Source organism: Vombatus ursinus, unplaced genomic scaffold (assembly GCF_900497805.2).
Source record: "Vombatus ursinus unplaced genomic scaffold, bare-nosed wombat genome assembly UNPS02000577.1, whole genome shotgun sequence".
NCBI classification, from domain to species: Eukaryota; Metazoa; Chordata; class Mammalia; order Diprotodontia; family Vombatidae; genus Vombatus; species Vombatus ursinus.
Window position 1 is genome coordinate 20,785,123 of NW_020940355.1, and position 19,899 is coordinate 20,805,021.

The following is a 19,899-nucleotide window of genomic DNA, read 5'->3' on the forward strand; positions in this document are numbered from 1 at the left end:
TTCTCTCTCTTTTGGAATCTCATTTACTTCTACGGGTCAACTATCATCTCTATGTTCCTGACTGCCGTAATTTTTTAGTTCTCCCAGATATTTTTTGTACTTTTTCTATGTTCTCCCTTGTTATTAAGCTGTTGTTTCTTGAAGGTTTCACTATGTCTTCCTGAAGAAGTCCTCTTACCCTCGTCTCACTGCCCAACTTGAGTGACCTGTGGTCTTGGAAATCAGACAACCAAGATAAGTTAGAACTTTGTGCAAAATGAAAGTAAATAATAGTTTGTGGGGTTTTTTTTGCTTTTTGGTGAGGAAATTGGACTTAAGTGACTTGCCCACGGTCACACAGCTAGTAAGTGTCAAGTGTCTGAGGGCGGATTTGAACTCAGGTCTTCCTGACTCCAAGACTGGAACTCTATCCACTATGCCACCTAGCTGACCGATGTAAATAATAACTTCATGAGGGTATGAGCAGCTATCCTACCAGTAAGTCCATGAACTTCAGAGTGTGGCTTTTAGGACATTTTTTTGTTTTTTAGAAGGTTTTTTTTTCTTTTCTGATTCTTATCTGTGTTTCAAAAGACCTTCCCCGGGTATCCTAGTTCTGGAGAGATAATTTATTATAAAGCAAAAATTTCCAACAAAATAAATCTTCATTTAAAAAATTCATATGGTATATTCCAAAGCAAAGTGAAAATTACTTAACGTAAATCTACTGCTTTTGATTATCCATGTCAGTGTTCCTCTCCATTAAAGTAGATTAATGAAGAGTTCAGAAGACTTATGTTTTCAGTAATTTGTATAATAGTGACTGATGTGATAGAGTACTTTAAATTTTACAGAGCATTTTATATATATTATCTCTTTTGCTCTTTATGACAACCTTGTGGAGCAGATACTGTTTAATCTCCATTTTACAAACAAGGAAAATGATGTTGAGAGAGGTAGTGACTTGTCAAGGGTGGCACAGTTAGTAAGGGCTTGGGGTAGGATTTGAACCCAGGTCTTTCTGATTCTAAAGCCAACATCCTAGTCACTATGTCCCAAAAAGCAACACATAAGAAAAGGCACATCCTTCTGAGAGTGGTTCTGCTTTGAGAACATAGCATTATAGAAGATATAGAGCCTCTAGGAGTGGTAAACTTGCAAACGTCAGTCTAGAGAATGAAGCAAGTTCAGACCACAACATAATGGAAGGGAAGGGCTCTTTAGGGGATATGTGCTGTGATGCGGCAGGGTAAAAATAAAGCTCGGAAGTAGGTTGCAATATTGGTCTACTGCAGTACCATAGCCAGGTTAACTCATTAAGTGCTATGCCTGTTTAAAAGCCCATAGAATAGCCTACCTGGAACCATATTTTTCTCAGGGCTACAACTGTGCTTGTACTATGATTGATGTTCAGAGCAGAATTGAATCTTAATCTTTTGTCAGTAAGATTGACATTAGAATGAATTACAGATCCACAAAATATCTTCCTCATGAGACCTTGCTTTTGCCAACTGCCAGAGCTTTGCTTACAATTGGGAATTCCAGTTCCAATAGAGGTAAGATCCTCTTAGAGGCTTTTAGCACAGATGGCTAAAGTTTTGTTTGGGTAGGAAGACAGCCGCAGAGAAGGATAAGTGAGACAGATACCAGAGGATTGGATAGGTTTATAATTCAAAAGCAAAGTCAGAAGTGTGACCCAAATCAAAATAGTAATCATGACATGAAAAGATAATTCAAATTTCAGCCACTGTGAATGGATTTTGATAAAGACACAAGGATTCATGGAGAGGAGTGCCCTAGAGCTGAGCCAAGAAAATAAAAAATCAGACCAAGCAAATGGTTTCTGGGCAAAGCCTTATTCTTCTTCAATTCCTGCCAGTTTAATTTAATAATAATGGAAGGACCTAGACAAATTCAAGTCCAAAGGGCCTTGCTTCAGGAACTCAGGATTATAGATTTGGAGCTGGAGAGGACCTTAGGGATCATCTAGTTAAATCTCCTCAATTTGCAGATGGAGAAATCAAGGCCCAGAAAGGTTGAGAGACCTGACCCAGGTTATACAGAGGGATGCATGGCAAAAATTAGATTTGAAGCCCAATCCCCTGACTCCAAATCCAGCTCTCTCCCCACTACATCATAGGTGTAAAAGAAAAGAAGGATAAAGCCATCTTCATGAGCCAATTTTGTGCTAGGCATTGCAGGAGTAGACTCCTACAGAGACGTGTAAGAAGGCTCTGGGTACCCTCATGCACTCCCTCACATCTCACCCTATGTCTCCAGAAAGGTATAGCTCCAAAGGGTCTCAGCTCAGTAGTTTAGTTGCTATGCTTCCACACCCAAGCAGTCAGGTTACTGGGGAGCTCCCTGGGGTGGTTAGCCCATACTTACTTTATTGCCTCTCTCAGAGAATATACACAGCATGGGATACTTGCCTTCAGATCCATCCAGGGGCTCTGAAAGAGCAGAGAGCAAAACTGGTCTCCTCTCCACAAGGTCATGCTGTGGCACTTAATTGATGAGGCTAGAGCAAAGAATCAAACATATATTCTGACATTTGTATTGTGTCATAGTACTTATTTTACCAAATTCTGCTTTGGATAAAAAGAAATTTAGAGTCTCATCTTTTTCTACTTCGATTAAATACGAATCATAAAAGGGAAATAGGAAAGTAAGAGGCAGTGACAACTCTCTTCCCTTTTCCTACTTTAAAAATAACCTCAGGGGCAGCTAGATGGCACAGTGGATAGAGCACTGGCCCTGGATTCAGGAGGACCTGAGTTCAAATCTGGCCTCAGACACATAACACTTACTAGCTGTGTGTCCCTAACCCCATTGCCTACCCAAAAAACAAAACAAAAAAGAAACCTCAATCTCTCACTGTCTGTGGCTCTGGCTCTCTCTCTTTCTCATCCCTCTTCTCCTTTCTGTTTCTCCTCTCTCTCACTCTCTCTATCTCTGTGTCTCTGTCTTTGTCTCTCTCTGTCTTCCTGTCTATCTGTCTCTCTGTCTCTTTCTCTTTCTCTCTCCCCGCCTCCTCCTCTCCATCTTTTTCCTTCCTTCCCTCCCCCCAAATATAGCATTATTATAAGTGCACTAAATAACTGTGTGTCTCTGAGATCTTGGCTGTCATGAAGGTGACAAATATACCCATGCCATCTTAAGATCATTTCCTTTATTAGGGAATTGCTACTTACCATTATCCAAAGGAGGTACAGCACTTTGTGGTGTTATAGAATCTATCTGCTTTGTGTGTGTGTGTATGTGAGAGAGAGAGAGAGAGAGAGAGAGAGAGAGAAGTAGAAAGTGGTGAGGGTCAGAAACTTCCCAACAGAAGTGTGTCCAACTGGGAAGGTGGAAGGACCTGGTAGCTGCATAGAACTGAGAAATCCACACAGCTGACTCCTTTATAAGCTTCTCCAAAGTAGTGTGGCTATGTGTAGCCTGTGATAACCTACTTTTCTCTGCCAGAGTCTGTCTACCTGCCATTGGCTGAAGGCTTGTACAGTCTTTTAACAAGATTTGTGGAGGGAATCACAGAGTTGAGAGGAACCTCAAAAGCATAGCTAGTGTAACCCTTACCTGACTGCAAATTCCTTCTCCAGCATTCTCGGAAATGGTTATCCAGGTTTTTAGATTATATTCCTTAAAGGAGCACATTCTACCTTTGGAGAGCTCTAACTGGAACACATTCATGGAGCAGCAGATAGAGAGATGACTATAGAGTCAGGAAGATGTGGTCTCAAACCCTGCTTCTGACACATATTAGCAAATCACTTAACCTTCTGTTAACCACAGATGACTTTCTAGACAGGCCAGTTGCTAATCTGCATTTAGAGTGGAATTAATGCACTTACAGATTACCAATGAAATCATAGGTTTGGACCCTTAAAAATGTTATGAAATGGTTTCCTCCCATTAAAAATCTACTTGCAATTTCTACTCATTTTTTCCATTTCTGCCCCCCTGGAGTCAAGCAGAACAAATCTAACCCCTCTTCCATACGAAGAGTCCTTCGAGATGAAATGTAATGGTAACAAATACAAAGTCTTATATATGGGCTCAAAAGCTCTTCTTTATGGGTATGATAGAAAGAATAAATGACTGACTTGGCAGCAATTCTTCTGGAAAAATTCCTGTATTTTTAGTGGACTACAAGCTCACAATGGGTCAACAGAGCAATAAAGCTAATGTGATGTTGGGTCATGTTGACAGAATATGGATGATCTCATCAGCTCCCATGGATTCAATTACCAGCTCTAAGCTGATGATTCTCAAATCTGTTTCTCTATTGCTAACTAACTTCTCTGCTAATCTCTAGTAATATATCTCAAATTGACTATTGGTCATTTCAGCCTGGATGTCTCATAGACATCTTAATACTCAACATGTCCAAAAATAAACTCATCTTCTTTCTTTCTTATTCACTTCCTAACTTCCCTATTACTGTGAAGGATACCGCCATCCAGGCTCACAGCATAGGCATCATCCTTGACTTCTCACTTTCTGACCACCTATAAATTATCTGTTGTTAAAGTCTGCCTATTATTACTATATAACATCTCTCACATACACTGCCACCACCCTGGTACAGGCCCTTATCACCCGACACCTAGGATATTGAAATAGTCTGTTGATTGATCTCCCTGCCAAAATTTCTCCCAATTCCAGTCCATCCTTAACTCAACTGTCAAAGTGATCTTCCTAAAGTGTAGATCTGACCACATTATACACCATCACCACCTCCATTGCTACCATCACTATATCACCACTGCCAAGAACCACCCTGCTTCTTAATAGACTCCAGCAACTCAGTGTTGCTGCCAGGATAAAATGTTAATTTGTCATTCAAAGTCCTCCACAACCATCCCCTCCATATTCCCAATCTTCTTACACTTTACCTCACCCCATGTATTCTGAGATCCAGCAACACTGGCCTTTGTGCTGATCCTTGAAAAAGATATTCCATTTTCCAACTCTGGGAATTTTTTTTGGCTTTCGATGAACAGATGTTCTTTTCAAGTCCCAGATAAAATCTCACCATTTACAGGAAGCCTTTCCCAATCCCTCTTAATTCTAGTGCCTTCCTTCTTTAATTATTTCCAACTTATCCCATATATAGCTCATTTATACATTATTGTTTGCATGTTGTCTCTCCCATTAGATTGTGAGTTCCTTGAGACTAGAAAATTTTTTTGCCTTTTTTTTATCATTAGTACTTAGCACAGTGCCTCATGCATGGCAGATATTTAATAAGTGTTTATTGACTGGCTCTGTTTTCAGTTTTAACCAACTTATCTACCCTAATCAAAGATTCTATCCCTTATTTGATGCCCCCTTTTCCCTCAAGATAGCTAAAACCTTTTTTTCCTATCTTTGTTTCTCTTGCCAATCTCAACTTATATTGGATTTGAGCACTCCTGACACTCTTTTAATAGGGCCACACATCAATCAATTTTATATTCATCTTCTGTTATCAACCCTTGCTTCTATCTTCTGTATATTTCTTTTAAAAATCTAGTTCAGTCCCCTGTGCATCCACATTGTTCTCTTCAGACATAAATATTATTGTTTCTCTTCATTGGAATGTCTTTCCCTTTGTGTCTTCTGACTTTTCTTCTTGAACATCTCTCATCTCTCCTAGACTGATTTCTCCTATGGGATTTTAATCTGTGGAATTCTATCTATCCTTCCTCTGTACTCTGAAATCTGCTTTCTCAAAATCTAATGTTTGTGTCAGACTATGCCCAGACTATGCCCTCCTTTTCTATCATAAACTCTAAGAAGTGGTCACTGTATACCTCTACCCCATAGGTTTACCATCATTTCTACCACAGCAACCAATTCCTCATTAATAATGAAAATCAGATCCAGAAAACACTTTCATTTTATTGGCTCATCTATCTTTTGAAATATAATTTCTATCAGCAAAGTAAGTTGAAATATGTTGGCTGCTCTAATTTTTTTTTCTTTTTGGAAGGGGAGAGCTAAAGTGAATTCTAGTAATTCTCTTGATAATTAAAGTTCCTTGTCACTATCTCATGTTATTTCTACTCCCCCCACCCATGCCCTTTAGGACAAGGACTGGTTCATTTCTCCTTTTGTATCCTCAGCACTTGGCAAATATAGGCAATTAATAAATATTTGTTGATTTATTGCTATTATGTCTCTGTTCCCGGTTCATGGTGTCTCCCCAAGTCCCCATCTATTCGATCTCTGTAGCCAAGTATCTGTAACATACACAAATAGCTTCACTCAAGATAGAATATATCATTTAGAACAATTAATCAAAGTGAAAAATACATATGTAAAAAGAACTCTAGTTCATAAACATGCATATTTATTCATATTTCAGATATTAGTAGGTATTTGATCCTCTTTATATTTTGCTGTCCTATACATGCCTATGCATACCTAATAAGAATACAGAGAATGAGAAACTATAGGACTTACTTTTAGTTAGTTAGGAAAATGAGTATTATACAATATACAAATGCAGACATATTCTCCTCAGTGTAGTTCTCTTAGACACTTGTTCACTAAAACTAAGGTCTAGGTACTGTTGTTGTTTGTCCTTCATTTTTGAAGAGGACTGATGACATCATGGAATGATGTCTTTACTCTTGCCTGAATTGGATTTAAGTGAGGCAGAATTGCACAAAGTTGTCAGCCTGTTTCTCTATCCCTGAGTCATCTAAATCCATTGGCAAGACAAAAGTCAAAATGACTGGTGATGGCGCAAGATGCAGGGGATGACCTTGGCATCTTTGATCTCTGACCAAGCTCTAAGTTCTCCATAGCACCTGCTTCAGCCGCCCTCGTGGCCATTGGAACAAATTGTTCTTATCCACACATTTAGCCAGGGTAAGTCTTCCCATGCATGGGGTAGATGCCCCCCTAACTAACCAATGGGTTTGGGATTTGTTGGTTACCCTCAACTTGGTTTAACCTATCTGCCATGATGGTTTTACTGGGGTGTGGCCACTATGCATGCTACAGCTTCTTAGAACCACAGGTGAGAGTTGGGTGAATCAAGTGGACATCAAAGGAGGATGAACAGCCCTGAAAAGATCTCAGCAGCCCTCACACCAGAGCTGCTGGTCCTCCCAAGGCTTCCCTAAAGAATAAGAAATCTCCTCTTACTGTCATCACAGGCTTCCTTCAGTGTAGCTCTTTCCCACATTTTAATGAACACGTGCAGTATCATTAGGAAAAGCTCTGAAAGTTTTCAATGTAAAACTGCAATATTTCTTAAATTCAAAAGACAAAAATATTCAGAGACTCCATTACAAAGGAAATGCCTTTTCTATGAATACCTGGAATTATTAAAAAGTTATTTTGTCATCTAGCTTTTATAAAAAATTGTTAGGGAGTTGAGTGTATGAAAGAGTACAGTAAGTAAGATTTTTGTTTTACTATTTGTGGTTCCCCAAATCCTAAATGTCAATTAATTCATCTTCTATTTGTTTGAGGAATTTCAGTCATACTTTATATGCTGGTTGCTTTTTGGTTTTGCTAAAGAAAGTGCTAAAGGTTTTGGTGACCATTTTATAGCACTTGTGAAAAAAAAACTGCTGTGCTACTATTTTAAAACATCTTTAATCTTTGATTTTAAAAAGCCTGTTTAATTGGAAAGAGTGCTGGATTCAAAATCAGAGGCTTTGTGTTATAATCCCAGATCTGCCTCTTACTCTCTATGTGGCCCTGGGCAAGCCACTTTCCCTCTCTCAACCTCAGTTTCTTAATCTGAAAAATGAAGAGATTAAGCAGTCAATAAGTTTTCATTAAATACCTACTATGAGCCAGGCATTACAAAGTCAAAAATGAAGCAGCTCTTGCCTTCAAGGAGCTCATATCTTATTAAGGGAGACAACATGTACATATATAGGTTTAATTAAACACAAGCAAAATATATACAAGTTGACCTTGGATGAGGAAGGCACTTGGGACGGGGTTGTATGGTGGGGGACAGAGAAAGGAATAGGAAAAAATAGTGCTTGAGCTCTGTCTTGAAAGACACCAGAGATGCTAAGTAAAAGTGAGGAAAAGAACATTCTAATTATGAGGAACAGGGAGTGCAAAGGCATATGGGCAGGAGATGAATTGCCATGTGTGAAGAACAACACAAAGTCCAGCATGGTCTGTCTATATGGTACTTGGAGAGGAATAACGTGTAATAAGACTAAAAAGGTAAGATGGGGCAAGGTTATGAAGAGCCTGAAGTGCTAAATAGAGGAGTTTATATTTGATCCTAGCAGTAATGGGGGGCAGCTAGCTGATACAGTGGATAGAGTGCTAGGCCTGGAGTCATCTTTCTCATCTTTCTGATTTCAAATCTGGCCTCAGACACTTACTAGCTGTGTGACCCTTGGCAAGTCACTTAACCCTGCTTGCCTCAGTGTCCTCATCCGTAAAATGAGCTGGAGCAAACCACTCCGGTATCTTTGCCAAGAAAACCCCAAATGGGATCACAAAGAGTCAGACACAACTGAAAAATGATTGAACAACAACAAAGAGGTAATAGAGAGCCACTGGAGTTTGTTTTGTATGTGGGGTGAGAGGAGAGATGACATGGTCATACTGATACTTTAGGAAAATTACTTTGGTAGCTATGTGGAGGATGGATTAGAATAAGTGGACACTTGATAATTTGAAGCAGAGTGACCAGTATGGAGGGTATTAAAAAATTCAGGTGATTGGAGTCTGAACGAGTGTGCTGGCTATATGAGTAGAGAGAAGAGGATGATGGCAAGAGACGTCGTGAGGATAGAAACAACAAAATTTGGCAAGAGCTTCTATCTGTGGGTTGAGGGAATGTGAAGGGCCAAGGATGGTACTGAGGATGTGGACCTCAGGGACTGGAAAGATGGCGGTGCTCTCAATAGAAATGGGGAAGTTTGGAAGAGGGATGGCATTGGAAGGAGACAAGTTCTGTTCTGGGTATGTTGGGTTTGAGAAGACTATTGGATGTACAGTTCAAAATGTTGATATAGCAGGACTTGAACTCTGGAAAGTGACTCAGGATAGAAAGCTAGACCCGAGAATAACTTGCATAGAGATGAGAATTGAACCCATGGGAGCTGATGAGGTTACCAAGTGAGTGAGTATGGAGAGAATAGAAAAGAAGATTGGACTAAATGACCATTAAGATAGCTTATTCTGCTTGTGGACAGCTCTGGTCCTTGGGAAACTTTTCTTCCCAAAAAGCTTAAATCTGTCTTGCATCACGGAGTCTGTTTTGGGGAAAGGGGTATTGTTTGATGTCCTTGAAGAAACAGAGAGTGAATCTAACCAATAGTATGGCTTGTCCTCAATATATCTTTGGAAGGTTCCCCATTTTTTTAAGGCAATTGGGGTTAAGTGACTTGCCCAGGATTACACAGCTAGTAAGTGTCAAGTGTTTGGTCTGAGGCCGGATTTGAATTCAGGTCCTCCTGACTTCAGGGCCTCCACTGCGCCACCTAGATGCCCCTAGGTTCCCCATTTTTAAAAGATGGAGAATCTAAAATGGAAATTACATGACTTATCCAAGCTTATTGAAGTAGTAATTAATAAAGGCCTTTTCTCTCAGGCCTCACATAGTACTTGGTTTACGGTTTTATATGATGTATTTATCATATATTATTGTGTATCTTCGTTGTTGCTTAGTAGTCTGCTTTCCTTGTTAGGTTGTAAAGTTCATAAGGGCAAGTACAATCTTATTTGAACTTTGTATCTCCCCCAGTGTCACCAGTGGGCACTTTAGACATGTTTGCCAAATTAAATTGAATTGGTAGAGATGAGTAGAAGGCAGTGTTGTATTTTGGAAAGAACATCCGATAATTAGAGGCTTCAATCTCACCCTTCATCAATCATTAACTATGTGACTTCGGGAAACTTACTTGACCTTTCTCTATCTCAGTATCTTCATCAATAAGATAATAATAACTGTACTGCCTACTTCACAAGTTCATTATGAGAACAAAAACTTGGTAATGTATATACAGTTTTAAGGCACTATTCTAACAAACTGTCATGAGATGGAATTGGATCTCAAGTCTTCCAACTTCATATCTAGGACAGTGTTTCCAAGATGCTGCTGCACTCCTCCTTTCTGGGAAGAAAAAGAATCCATTAATCTGCCCTATTTCTCCTCTCTATAGATCTAAAGATGTGGTTATCAAATCAAAAACACTTACTGGTTTCCTTCTATTGAATTCCTTTGAATACAGACTATCTGAAAGTCATGAATGTCCACCTCTTCAAAGACTCCTGGGATACCAACAAGGTGGAGCATCACACAGACCGATATGACAGTGAAAAGTTGATCGTACGCCGAGGGCAGCCTTTCTATGTCCAAATTGACTTTCATCGCCCTTATGATCCCAAAAAGGATGTCTTCAGACTGGAATACGTCATTGGTGAGTGCTATGACTAAATAAGAAGTGTAATAGCAAGGAATTGGGGAGTAGAAACTGGGGTGGTGATAGAGATGGTATTGACTGACTTTTAGAACAAGGATTTGAGTTGTGTGGTTTAACAAACTGAGAAGTAAGGTAGCCCCAAAATGTAATTCCCCACCACCGGATTGACACTAAAATTAATTTCCCATTACTAACTCACTGTGTAATGCAAGGTGGGTCACTAGACTGCTCTGTGCTCTGGATTGTGGAGCAATGTTTATAGATGTCAATAAACTGGAGTGTCTAGATAAGGGCAATTATGATGGTGAAGTGCCTCAAGACCATGAACATTCATTCATTCAATTAATATTTATTAAGTAACCACTATGTGTCAGGCACTGTGCTAAATGCTGGGGATGCAAAAAAGAGACAAAAGGCAGTCCCTGCTCTCAAGAAGCTTAGATTTTAATGGGGAAGACAATATGCAAAGAAATATATACAAAGCAAACTGTATACAGGATAAATAGGAATTAATTAAAAGAAGGAAAGCAGTGGAATTAAGAGGGGTCAGGGAAAGGTTCCTATTGTTAAAGGAACTGGAAGGAGAAGAGTTAGACTGAAGAAAGGAATACTTGGGAGGAACATGGTAGCTTTCCTCAAAAATTTGAAAGGCCATAATGTGGAAAAGGGATTAGAACTGTTTTACTTGAATCCATAAGGGAGAATCATGAACAATAGGAAGAGGTAACAGGAGGCAGATTTTTACTCTATGTAAGGGAAATTTCCTAACAATTAGAGCTATCCCAAATGGAATAAATGGCCTTTGGAAGAAGATGGTTCTTTTTCAATCACAGTCTCTGACAGAGGTTGATGATGACTTGTTAGCTATGCTGTTAGAGTATAGAATTGGATTAGGTATCCTCTAAGGACACATATTACCTTTGAGACTTTCTGATTCTGTACCCACAACCATGGCCCAATAGTCAATTATACCCATCTAGGTATAAAAAAAAATTTTAAGGGAAGAAAGGGAAAAGAAATAAAGAAGGAAAGGAAGAAGGAAAGAAGGAAAAAAAGCAAGGAAGAAAGGGAGGGAGAGATGAATGAAGAACGGAAAGGAGGGGGAAGAAGGAAAGAAAGAAAAAAGAAAAAAAGATGAAAAGAGGGAGGGAAGGAAAGAAGAAAGAAAGGAGGAAGAACCAAGCCTTGAATGATTTCAGTTGGCTATAGGTGATTTATAGACATGATATCTGGCTGATTAGACTTTTAAACTTTTCTTCTCACTGTTTTATTTAACATCCTATTTTGTAGGCACAACTTTTCTTTCATCCAAAACGCTGGATAACAAAAATAATTCTAAACTGCATTGTGCATAGTATGCCCTTTCTAAGGGCACAAAAGTAGCACTTAAAATACTGACTAAAAACAAATATCAAATTCAAAATTCAAATAACATGATGGGTATTGCATGATCTTATTCAGCATGTGAAGTTTATAGCTGTAAAAATAAGTAGGAGATAAAAATAATTGGATGGATGAGCAGCAGAAGGTACAGCATTTACAATGTTAAATGTTAGATCTGGAAAAGTCCATCCTTCTCATTTTACAGGTGAGGAAACTGATATCCAGAGAAATGAAGTGATTTATACTGAATAGTATAGCTACCTGGTCAGAGGGAGAACTAGTACCCAGAGTCCCCATCATGTAGTTTAGTGTTCTTTGCATTACATTATAACATGCTTGTAAATGCTTTTAGATAACAGATAAAAGTTATTTTCAATGTTTCCTTCAATATGTTTCCCTTATTTTTATAAACTTTATATGACTAAAATGTTCTTGGTGATTTTTTAATAGAATGGGCACTCTTGCCTTCTATCCATGTCCAATATCTAATGGTTTCATGATTATCCCAGACCTTCTGGTTTTCCAAATGAATTTTGTTATTATTTTGTCTAGCTCTATAAAGTAAGCTCATGGAGGTTTGATTGATATAGCACTAGGTAGTATCATTATGTTTATTGTCATGGCCTGGTTCAATCATGAGCAGTGAATGTCTCTACATTTATTTGTCTTCCCTTATTTCTTTAAAGAGTGCTTTGTAATTAAACTTTTATTTCTTAAGTCTACTGTGATAGACTCTTGGCTATTTTATGCAATTTGTATTTTGAATGAAATTTCTCTTTCTATTATTTCCTCCTTTTTCATCATTGTTAGATATGTTAACAATTTATGTGTGTTTATTTTTTATTTTGTAATACTGAAGCGTAATTGTCTCGATTTGTTTCTTTGATGATTCATTGAGGTTTTCTAAGTAAACCATCGTATCTGCAATTAGAGAAAATTTCTTCTCTTTATTGATAATTTACACCTCTAATTTCTTTCTATTTCCTTATTGTTATTACTAACATTTCTAGAAAAATGCCAAATCATAATGAGGATGAGAGAATCTTTGCTTTATTTATGTGCTCATTGAGAAGTCTTCCAGTTGTTTCTCCATGGCAAATAATGCTAACCTTGGTTTTAGGAATCTACTACTAAGCATATAAAAATAATCTTTATGTGCTTGTGCTTTTTAGTGTTTTGATTAGGAATGTTATATTTTGTCAAAGGGTTTTTCTGTACCTATTGATGTGATCATATGGTTTTGGTTGGTTTTTCTCTAATATTGTTAATCGTGTTCATTGTTTTCCTAATGTGTAACCACACTTATGTCAATGGTAGAAACTCAGGTTGGTCATTTTGAATACTTTTTTTGGCTATATTACTGTAATTATTTTGGCTAGGTTTTTATTTTTAAAAAATTATATCACTTTTTATTAATCATGTAGCTTTATAGTTCTCTTCAATTTATCCTGTGCTGATTTATGTATAAGAATTATATTAATTTGATTAAAAAAGAGTTTGGTAGAGTTTTCTATCTCAATAAGAATAATATGCATATCATAGGTATTAATTTCTCTATATATATTTAATAAAATTCACATGAAAATGTATCCAGACCATGGAGTCCCCCCATCATCATCTTTGGAAGTTCCTTATTCAGTTTTACTTCTTGTTATTGGGTTGACTGAAATCTCTATTACATTTTCTTTGACTTGAGTATTTTATACTTTTTAAGGTAATCCTTTAAATTCTAAATTTTATTATCATATAATTATTATATTAATTTCTGATAATTTTTAAAAATTTCTTTTCTGTCAATTCACCTTGTTATTTTTTATTGTTGTGATTTTTTAAAATTTAGTTTGGCACAAGTTTATTGATTTTGTTAATCTTTTCAAAAAAATAGCTTTTAGTTTTATCATTTCTAAAGACTTATTTTCTTTTTTTACCTCTTCTGATTTGTAAGGCATTTTTCTTTTGTGTTTATTTTGTGTTTGATGAGTTATTGATTGTCTTTCTTTTTTAACATTGCATATTCAGACCGTTATCTGCCTTTTTGTTTTATTAATGTGTTGTTAGAATTATAATTGTTCTCTGTGTACTATTTTAGCTTTATCTCAATATTTTTGGTATTTTGTTTCAACATCATTCTCTTTCATAGAGTTGTTAATCATTTCTATTTTTTAATCCACTTGTTATTCAAATTGTCATGATTAAATTTCCATTGGGTTTGTATCTTCTACTTGTGTTCCCTTTAGTAAGTACTACTTTTATAATGTTATAGTCTAAAAAGGATATATTTAATATTTTTATTTTTTGGATTTATTAATAATTTTTTATTTTCCTAGCACGGGGTTCATTTTTATGAAGGTACTATATGATGCTAAGAAACATACACACACACACATATTTACATACACATATACACATATATTTATACTTTTTAATAGTCTCATTCAGAAGGTGCCATAAGTCTTTCAAATCTAACTTTTCCCACAGTCTGTTTAGTTCCCTATTTTCTTTTTTAACTGAATTTGTTTAGATTTATCTAGCAGACCTACATCCAAGTCTCCTATCTATGTTTGGATTTTGGGTTTTCTTTGTTGTTGCTATAGTTGTGGTTGTTGTTGTTTAGCAATTCAGGTCATTTTTCCTTTAGTCATTTAGATATGATGCTACTTGGGATATATACATTTAATAAGGATATTGTTTTGTTGTCTATGGTGCCTTTAAGCTTTATATTGTTTCCCTATTAACCTCTCTTAGAAACATGAATTTTCTTTCTTTTTTTTTTTTTGCTTTTTCTGATAGCATGATTGCAACTCTTGCTTCCTTCATCAATGTCAATATGTCCCATAAATACTTATGAACACTCTTCACCATCCTGTCCCTATCCCATTCCTGAAATATGAAGTAAACCTTCCTCCTGCCCTTTCTGCCAACCTTTGAGGCAGCAAGAGCAAAAATTGGGCAGTTCTTTTCCCCCATCTAAGATGCGGGCCTCCCTGCTCATTGCTAAGTCGTAAAATAATTCTGATACTGAAAGTCTTAGGTAAAATGATGAGTAACTAGCCTTGAATTTGAGGATATTTTAAGGGCATTTTGAATTTCTTCCCTCTGGCTATATATTCCTTGGTATAATAAAAATGATTTCTTTTTAAAACCCTTGCACTAAAGTCCTACCACAATGCCTTATTGTAATGCAGAGCTGATCCTCGTTTTCTTCTGAGTTTGGCCAATGGAGTTTAAGCTCCAGAAAGGCCTGAGGTCTGGGTCCAGGGATGAATTGCATCTGTTGTTGTATGAGGACCAGCTTACTCAAGTTCTGAGACACTCATCACCAGCTGAGCTCCGAGGTGCTTAATTTCTTAGCTACAGGAGCTCTGGATGCTCTTCTGACAAGTTATAGAAGACTTGTTATTAGTGTTGGACTAATTCCACACTGACATAACCAAAGATTACATGTTCTGTGGCTCAATGAATAGATCATGGGATTTGGAGTCAGAAGGCCTGGGTCCAAATCCTGGTTCTGTCAGTTATCACCAGTATGACCCTGGGCAAGTGTAGGTTCCTCATCTGTATGATGAGGGTGGGGTAGGGTGGATTATATGAGTTTAAAGGTCCTTTCCATCCCTAAATCTATGATTCTAAATATACTGAAGCATATTTTAAACCTATGTCTGTGTAACAAAGGTGTGAGGTTTTCCTTCTTTTTCCATTATAATTAAAAAAAAAAAACCCTAAACTTTATTCCAATGTAAATAGCTTTTTGGAGATGTCATTGCATTTGAAGATTTTCTGTTTCATTATGGCTGTGAAGAAAAGGAAATCAGAGAATTTTCTATTCAACCCTAAGAAGGAAGGGAGCATTAATATAGGGAATAGCATTAACATAGCACCTACTATGTTCCAAGCACTGTGCTAAGTGCTTTATAAACATTATTTCATTTGATCCTCCCAACAACCCTGGGAAGTACGTGCTATTATTATCCCCCAGTTCACAGTTGAGGAAACTAAGGCAAATAGGTTAAGTAACTTGCCCAGAGTCATACAGCCAGTAAGTGTCTGAGGCCAGATTTGAACTCAGAACTTCTTAATGCCAGGCCCAGCACTCTATCCACTGTGTCACATCACAGAAGATTCTTTTTAGTTAGAATTATCACTAAAGTCCTTCTCCACTGCTTTATAAGTGTAGAGTGTCCCTAGATTCTCAAAGGCCACACCAAGGTAACCCGCATTCTGGCAAATCTTACCAACCTAAGAAGCCTTGCAGTATGGACCTGGCAGAGGACTCCTTTTCTGATATCCGAAGACCATCCAAGCTAAGTTCAAAGAAGCTCATGAATTTTATCAGCCCCAGTAGACTACAAAACCATCTGCTAAAAGCATGAAGAGCTTGCTGTCTTTGTCAGCAGAGAGGGTATCCGTGTGAAGACAGAGATCTCATAAAAATGAAAAAGTATATGAGAAATAGAGCCTGTTTCAAGAGAATCTATGAAGACAATGGTATGTGGCTTTTCTCTAGTTGGGCATCATAATGGGGGCTGAGCTTCAGGTAGGTCACACGGTTACTTCAGGACTTCAGTCATAAATGCAGTACTGAGCCACGTTTTTGCCTTTTAAAAAAATGTATTTCTGTGGCCTCATTTGGACTCAGAAATAACTCTTGAAATGCAGTGTTTTTCCTTTTCCTGTTGAACTGAATAAAGCTATGGAAATTAGGCTTTAAAGCAATTGTCTGTAACAAGAACAGACAAGAGCAGAATGCCAACTGGAAAGAAAACGAAATGTGAGGAGCTGGTTTTATAGATCCTAGGTGTGCCGCAAGTCAAGGAAACTCAATATATGAAAATTGAGTTTAAGAGAAAAAGGAAGAAGAGAAAAAATAGATGGAGAGATAATAGATTTTCCAAAGGCATCCTTTGCTTTCTCCAATGGAATCACCATCTAATTCCTTCAAATAGCTCCCTTAGTGCATTTGAACTATGATGACATTCAACCAAGTTTGATTTACACATTTTCAGGAATACAGCCATTCCATAAAGCAAGTCACAATTATAGAAAATAGAACCCTCTCATTTTCTTTCCAATTTTTATCACTGTAATTTAGAGCTGAATGGGATTTTAGAGATAATTTTATCCAACTTTCTCCCCACCTCCTATCAAAGGCACCAATATTTTACATTGGGGAAAAATGAGGCCCAGAGAGATTAAATGACTTGGTGCCCCCCGTTGACTTATCTCAGGTGAGCTGAGTTGTAGTAACAATTTAACTTATATCATCATTATATCATCTTACATCATCACTGTCCTCTACATCCAAGCTGTGGGGCCAAATGATAAATGTGAATCTCTCTGATGACAAAATCATCAGTAATCAAACTCCCTTAGTTGGGCTCTAAGATAGTTCATCTTATAAAGTATAGATAGGATAGTAGAAAGAACCCCAGATTTGGAGTCTAGGTTTGTAGGGTCAGATACCAAATTCTGTCATAGACTACTTGTATGACTTTGGGCAAGTCACTTGATTTCTTTGGGCCTCAGTTTTCTCAGTCATAAAATGAAGGGATTGGACTAGGTCAGGGTTTCTTAACTTTATTATGTATCATGAACTCTTTGGCAGTTTGGTAGACCTATGGATCCCTTCACAGAATATAAATGCATAAAATAAAAGACATAAGATTATAAAGGAAATGGATTATACTGAAATTTAGTGATATATGTGTATATATACATATGTATACATATACACCCACACATACATAGCTTTATTATTTATTTTAAACATTTTAAAAATTTTGAGTTCCAAATTCTTTCTCTCTTCCATCCCTCCCCCATCCATTGAGAAGACAAGAAATATGATATCAACTATACATGTGAAATCATATATAACATATTTCCATATTAGTCATGTGGCAAGAAAATAAAGTCAGAAAATTATACTTCAATTTGCACTCAGAGTTCATCAGTTCTCTCTTTGGGGGTAGATAGCATTTTTCATCATGTGTCCTTTGGAATTGTGTTGGATCATTGCCTTGATCAGAGTAGCCAAGTCTTTCCCAGTTGATCATAGATAGAATATTGCCGTTAATGTGTATAATGATACCTTCACTTCACTCTGCATTAATTCATATATGTCTTCCTAGATTCAAAATATACATTTTTTTAGAAGTTCATAGACCACCAGATTAAGAACTTTCTCTAAGGTCCATTCCTACTTAAAAACAATGATCCTATCAATTCTTCTTGATAGTAAACCATATCATAAAAAGTTCCAACATATTATCTTTTTCCAGACTTCCTCCTCCCTATCTCAATCTATTAATTTTATTGGTATTCTTTATGCTTTAATAATTCTCATCTTTTAACAAACCATTGGTAATATACTGTTGTTCATGTGAGATAAGTGGGAGGTGTTAATGAAAGTGAGGTGTGGGAGTGGGTGGGAAACGTACTCGGTGGTCTATCCAAACCTCTTTTTCTTTCCACCTCTGTCTGTGGCCGTGATAAATCATGAAAGGCACTGAGCATTAATTATAGGTTCCTGTAACCTGAAGCCTGAGCTGTGAAAGCTTAAGGACGGCTTGTGGTGTTAATTTGCTTTTACTGAAACGTATGCCTCCCTGCTGCTTTTGATATCATGTGGAAGGAAGGAAAAAAAAATTAGCATTCATTCTAAGGGAAGAATTCTCTGTTGTGTATCTCTCCCTTCATCAAAGAACTGAAATATTTCAACCTCTAGAGCAACCTGGTGCTTTGAAATAACAATAAATAAGATTAGCCAGCAAGATTTCCCGTGGTACTTCAACCACTCGCAGATAGTAAGGGAGTGAGGTCCATAGAGGTAAAGCACCATTTAGCAAAACATAGCTGTAATTGAAGGGGGAATTGTGAACGGGGCATTGCAGTCTTTCTTTAGCTCTTCTCAAGTAGCATGATGCTCAGATCTGACCTATAGACATCTGAATTTACCACCTTCTTAAACCAGGTGAATAATTCCATATATACCCCAATGAATCAATTTACTTAAAATACAGATCTTCTCAGCTGTGTTTCAGTAAACAGGCCCTTCTCTTCAAGCTTTGTCTTAGATGTAATGTATAAGCGATTGCCATGGTATCTGAAATTCCACCATTAAAGATTCATTCTTTGGGATTTCTTTCTCCCTGTGGTCCTCTTTTTGAATGCCCTTTGGGGAGCTAACACAAAATAATTAACCCTAAGGTTACCTTAGTGAGGCGTGTGCTCCCATCTCTCAAGGTTGTGAAAGGAAAGCAGTTTGTAAGATTAAAAATGCTATAACTTGTTACTGAGAGACAGAACCATGGGAACTTAAGCTAGAGAGGTGCATCCTTCCTCATTTTAGAGCATAGGTTTCCTGGATTGTTGTTCACTTCCCCGAGAAGAGTCTCTGGGAGATTATATAATTATAAAATTATATAATTATATAATTCAAGTACATTTAATCACTGAATGACACTGAAAGCTACTAACTGAAGAGTCCTAGGCCTACCTTAGTGGTTTACACAGGTCCTGCTATGGCAAAAGTTCTAAGTCAATACCATGGTCTCTAAGGTTATCAAATATTTTGTCCGTGTTCTATGCTTCAGCTCTATGGCATGCGACCACTCTTTGCTAGGGATAATTGGATTGGCAAAGCTACTCTACCCACTAGCTAACCCTATCTTCTTTTAAACTAATATATAAATGCATACTGGACATGTCACATTGGCATAACAGAATTGGTCCTTCCCAAAAGTAAACACATTCCAGAATAAGTTACATGCATTTTTTTCAGCCTAGGGCCAATAAATAAATAGTAATTAATAACCAAAGAATACCATGCATTAAAATGTATAAATAGGTAATGTGTGACCATGAGCTCACTCCTCTTCTAACAAATAAAGCTAACAGTATAAACTGAAACTGTATAGAGCGGTTTGGTTGGAGTGTGGTATGCACAAAAGGAATTACTATGAAATAAAGATAGAAAGAGAGGTTAGGATCAGCTTGGGGATATCTCTAAATTCTAGGCTAAGATATTAGTATTTTATTTGGTAGGCAATGGGGAGCTAAGGTTTTTGAGAAAGTGTGTGAAGTGATCAGAATTGTGAATTTGAAAGATGACTTTGACAGGTATGCAAAGGTTAGATTAGAG

At 37.2% G+C, this 19,899-nt stretch overlaps 1 protein-coding gene across 1 annotated transcript in view; it reads left to right on the forward strand.

Annotated features, from left to right (window-relative positions):
* F13A1 (coagulation factor XIII A chain) overlaps positions 1-19,899 on the forward strand; it is a 156,118-nt gene that overhangs the window by 14,640 nt on the left and 121,579 nt on the right. Inside the window, exon 4 of the mRNA XM_027868322.1 lies at positions 10,188-10,376. Within this exon, the coding sequence (XP_027724123.1) occupies positions 10,188-10,376 (189 nt within the window). The remainder of the gene's footprint in view (positions 1-10,187; positions 10,377-19,899) is intronic.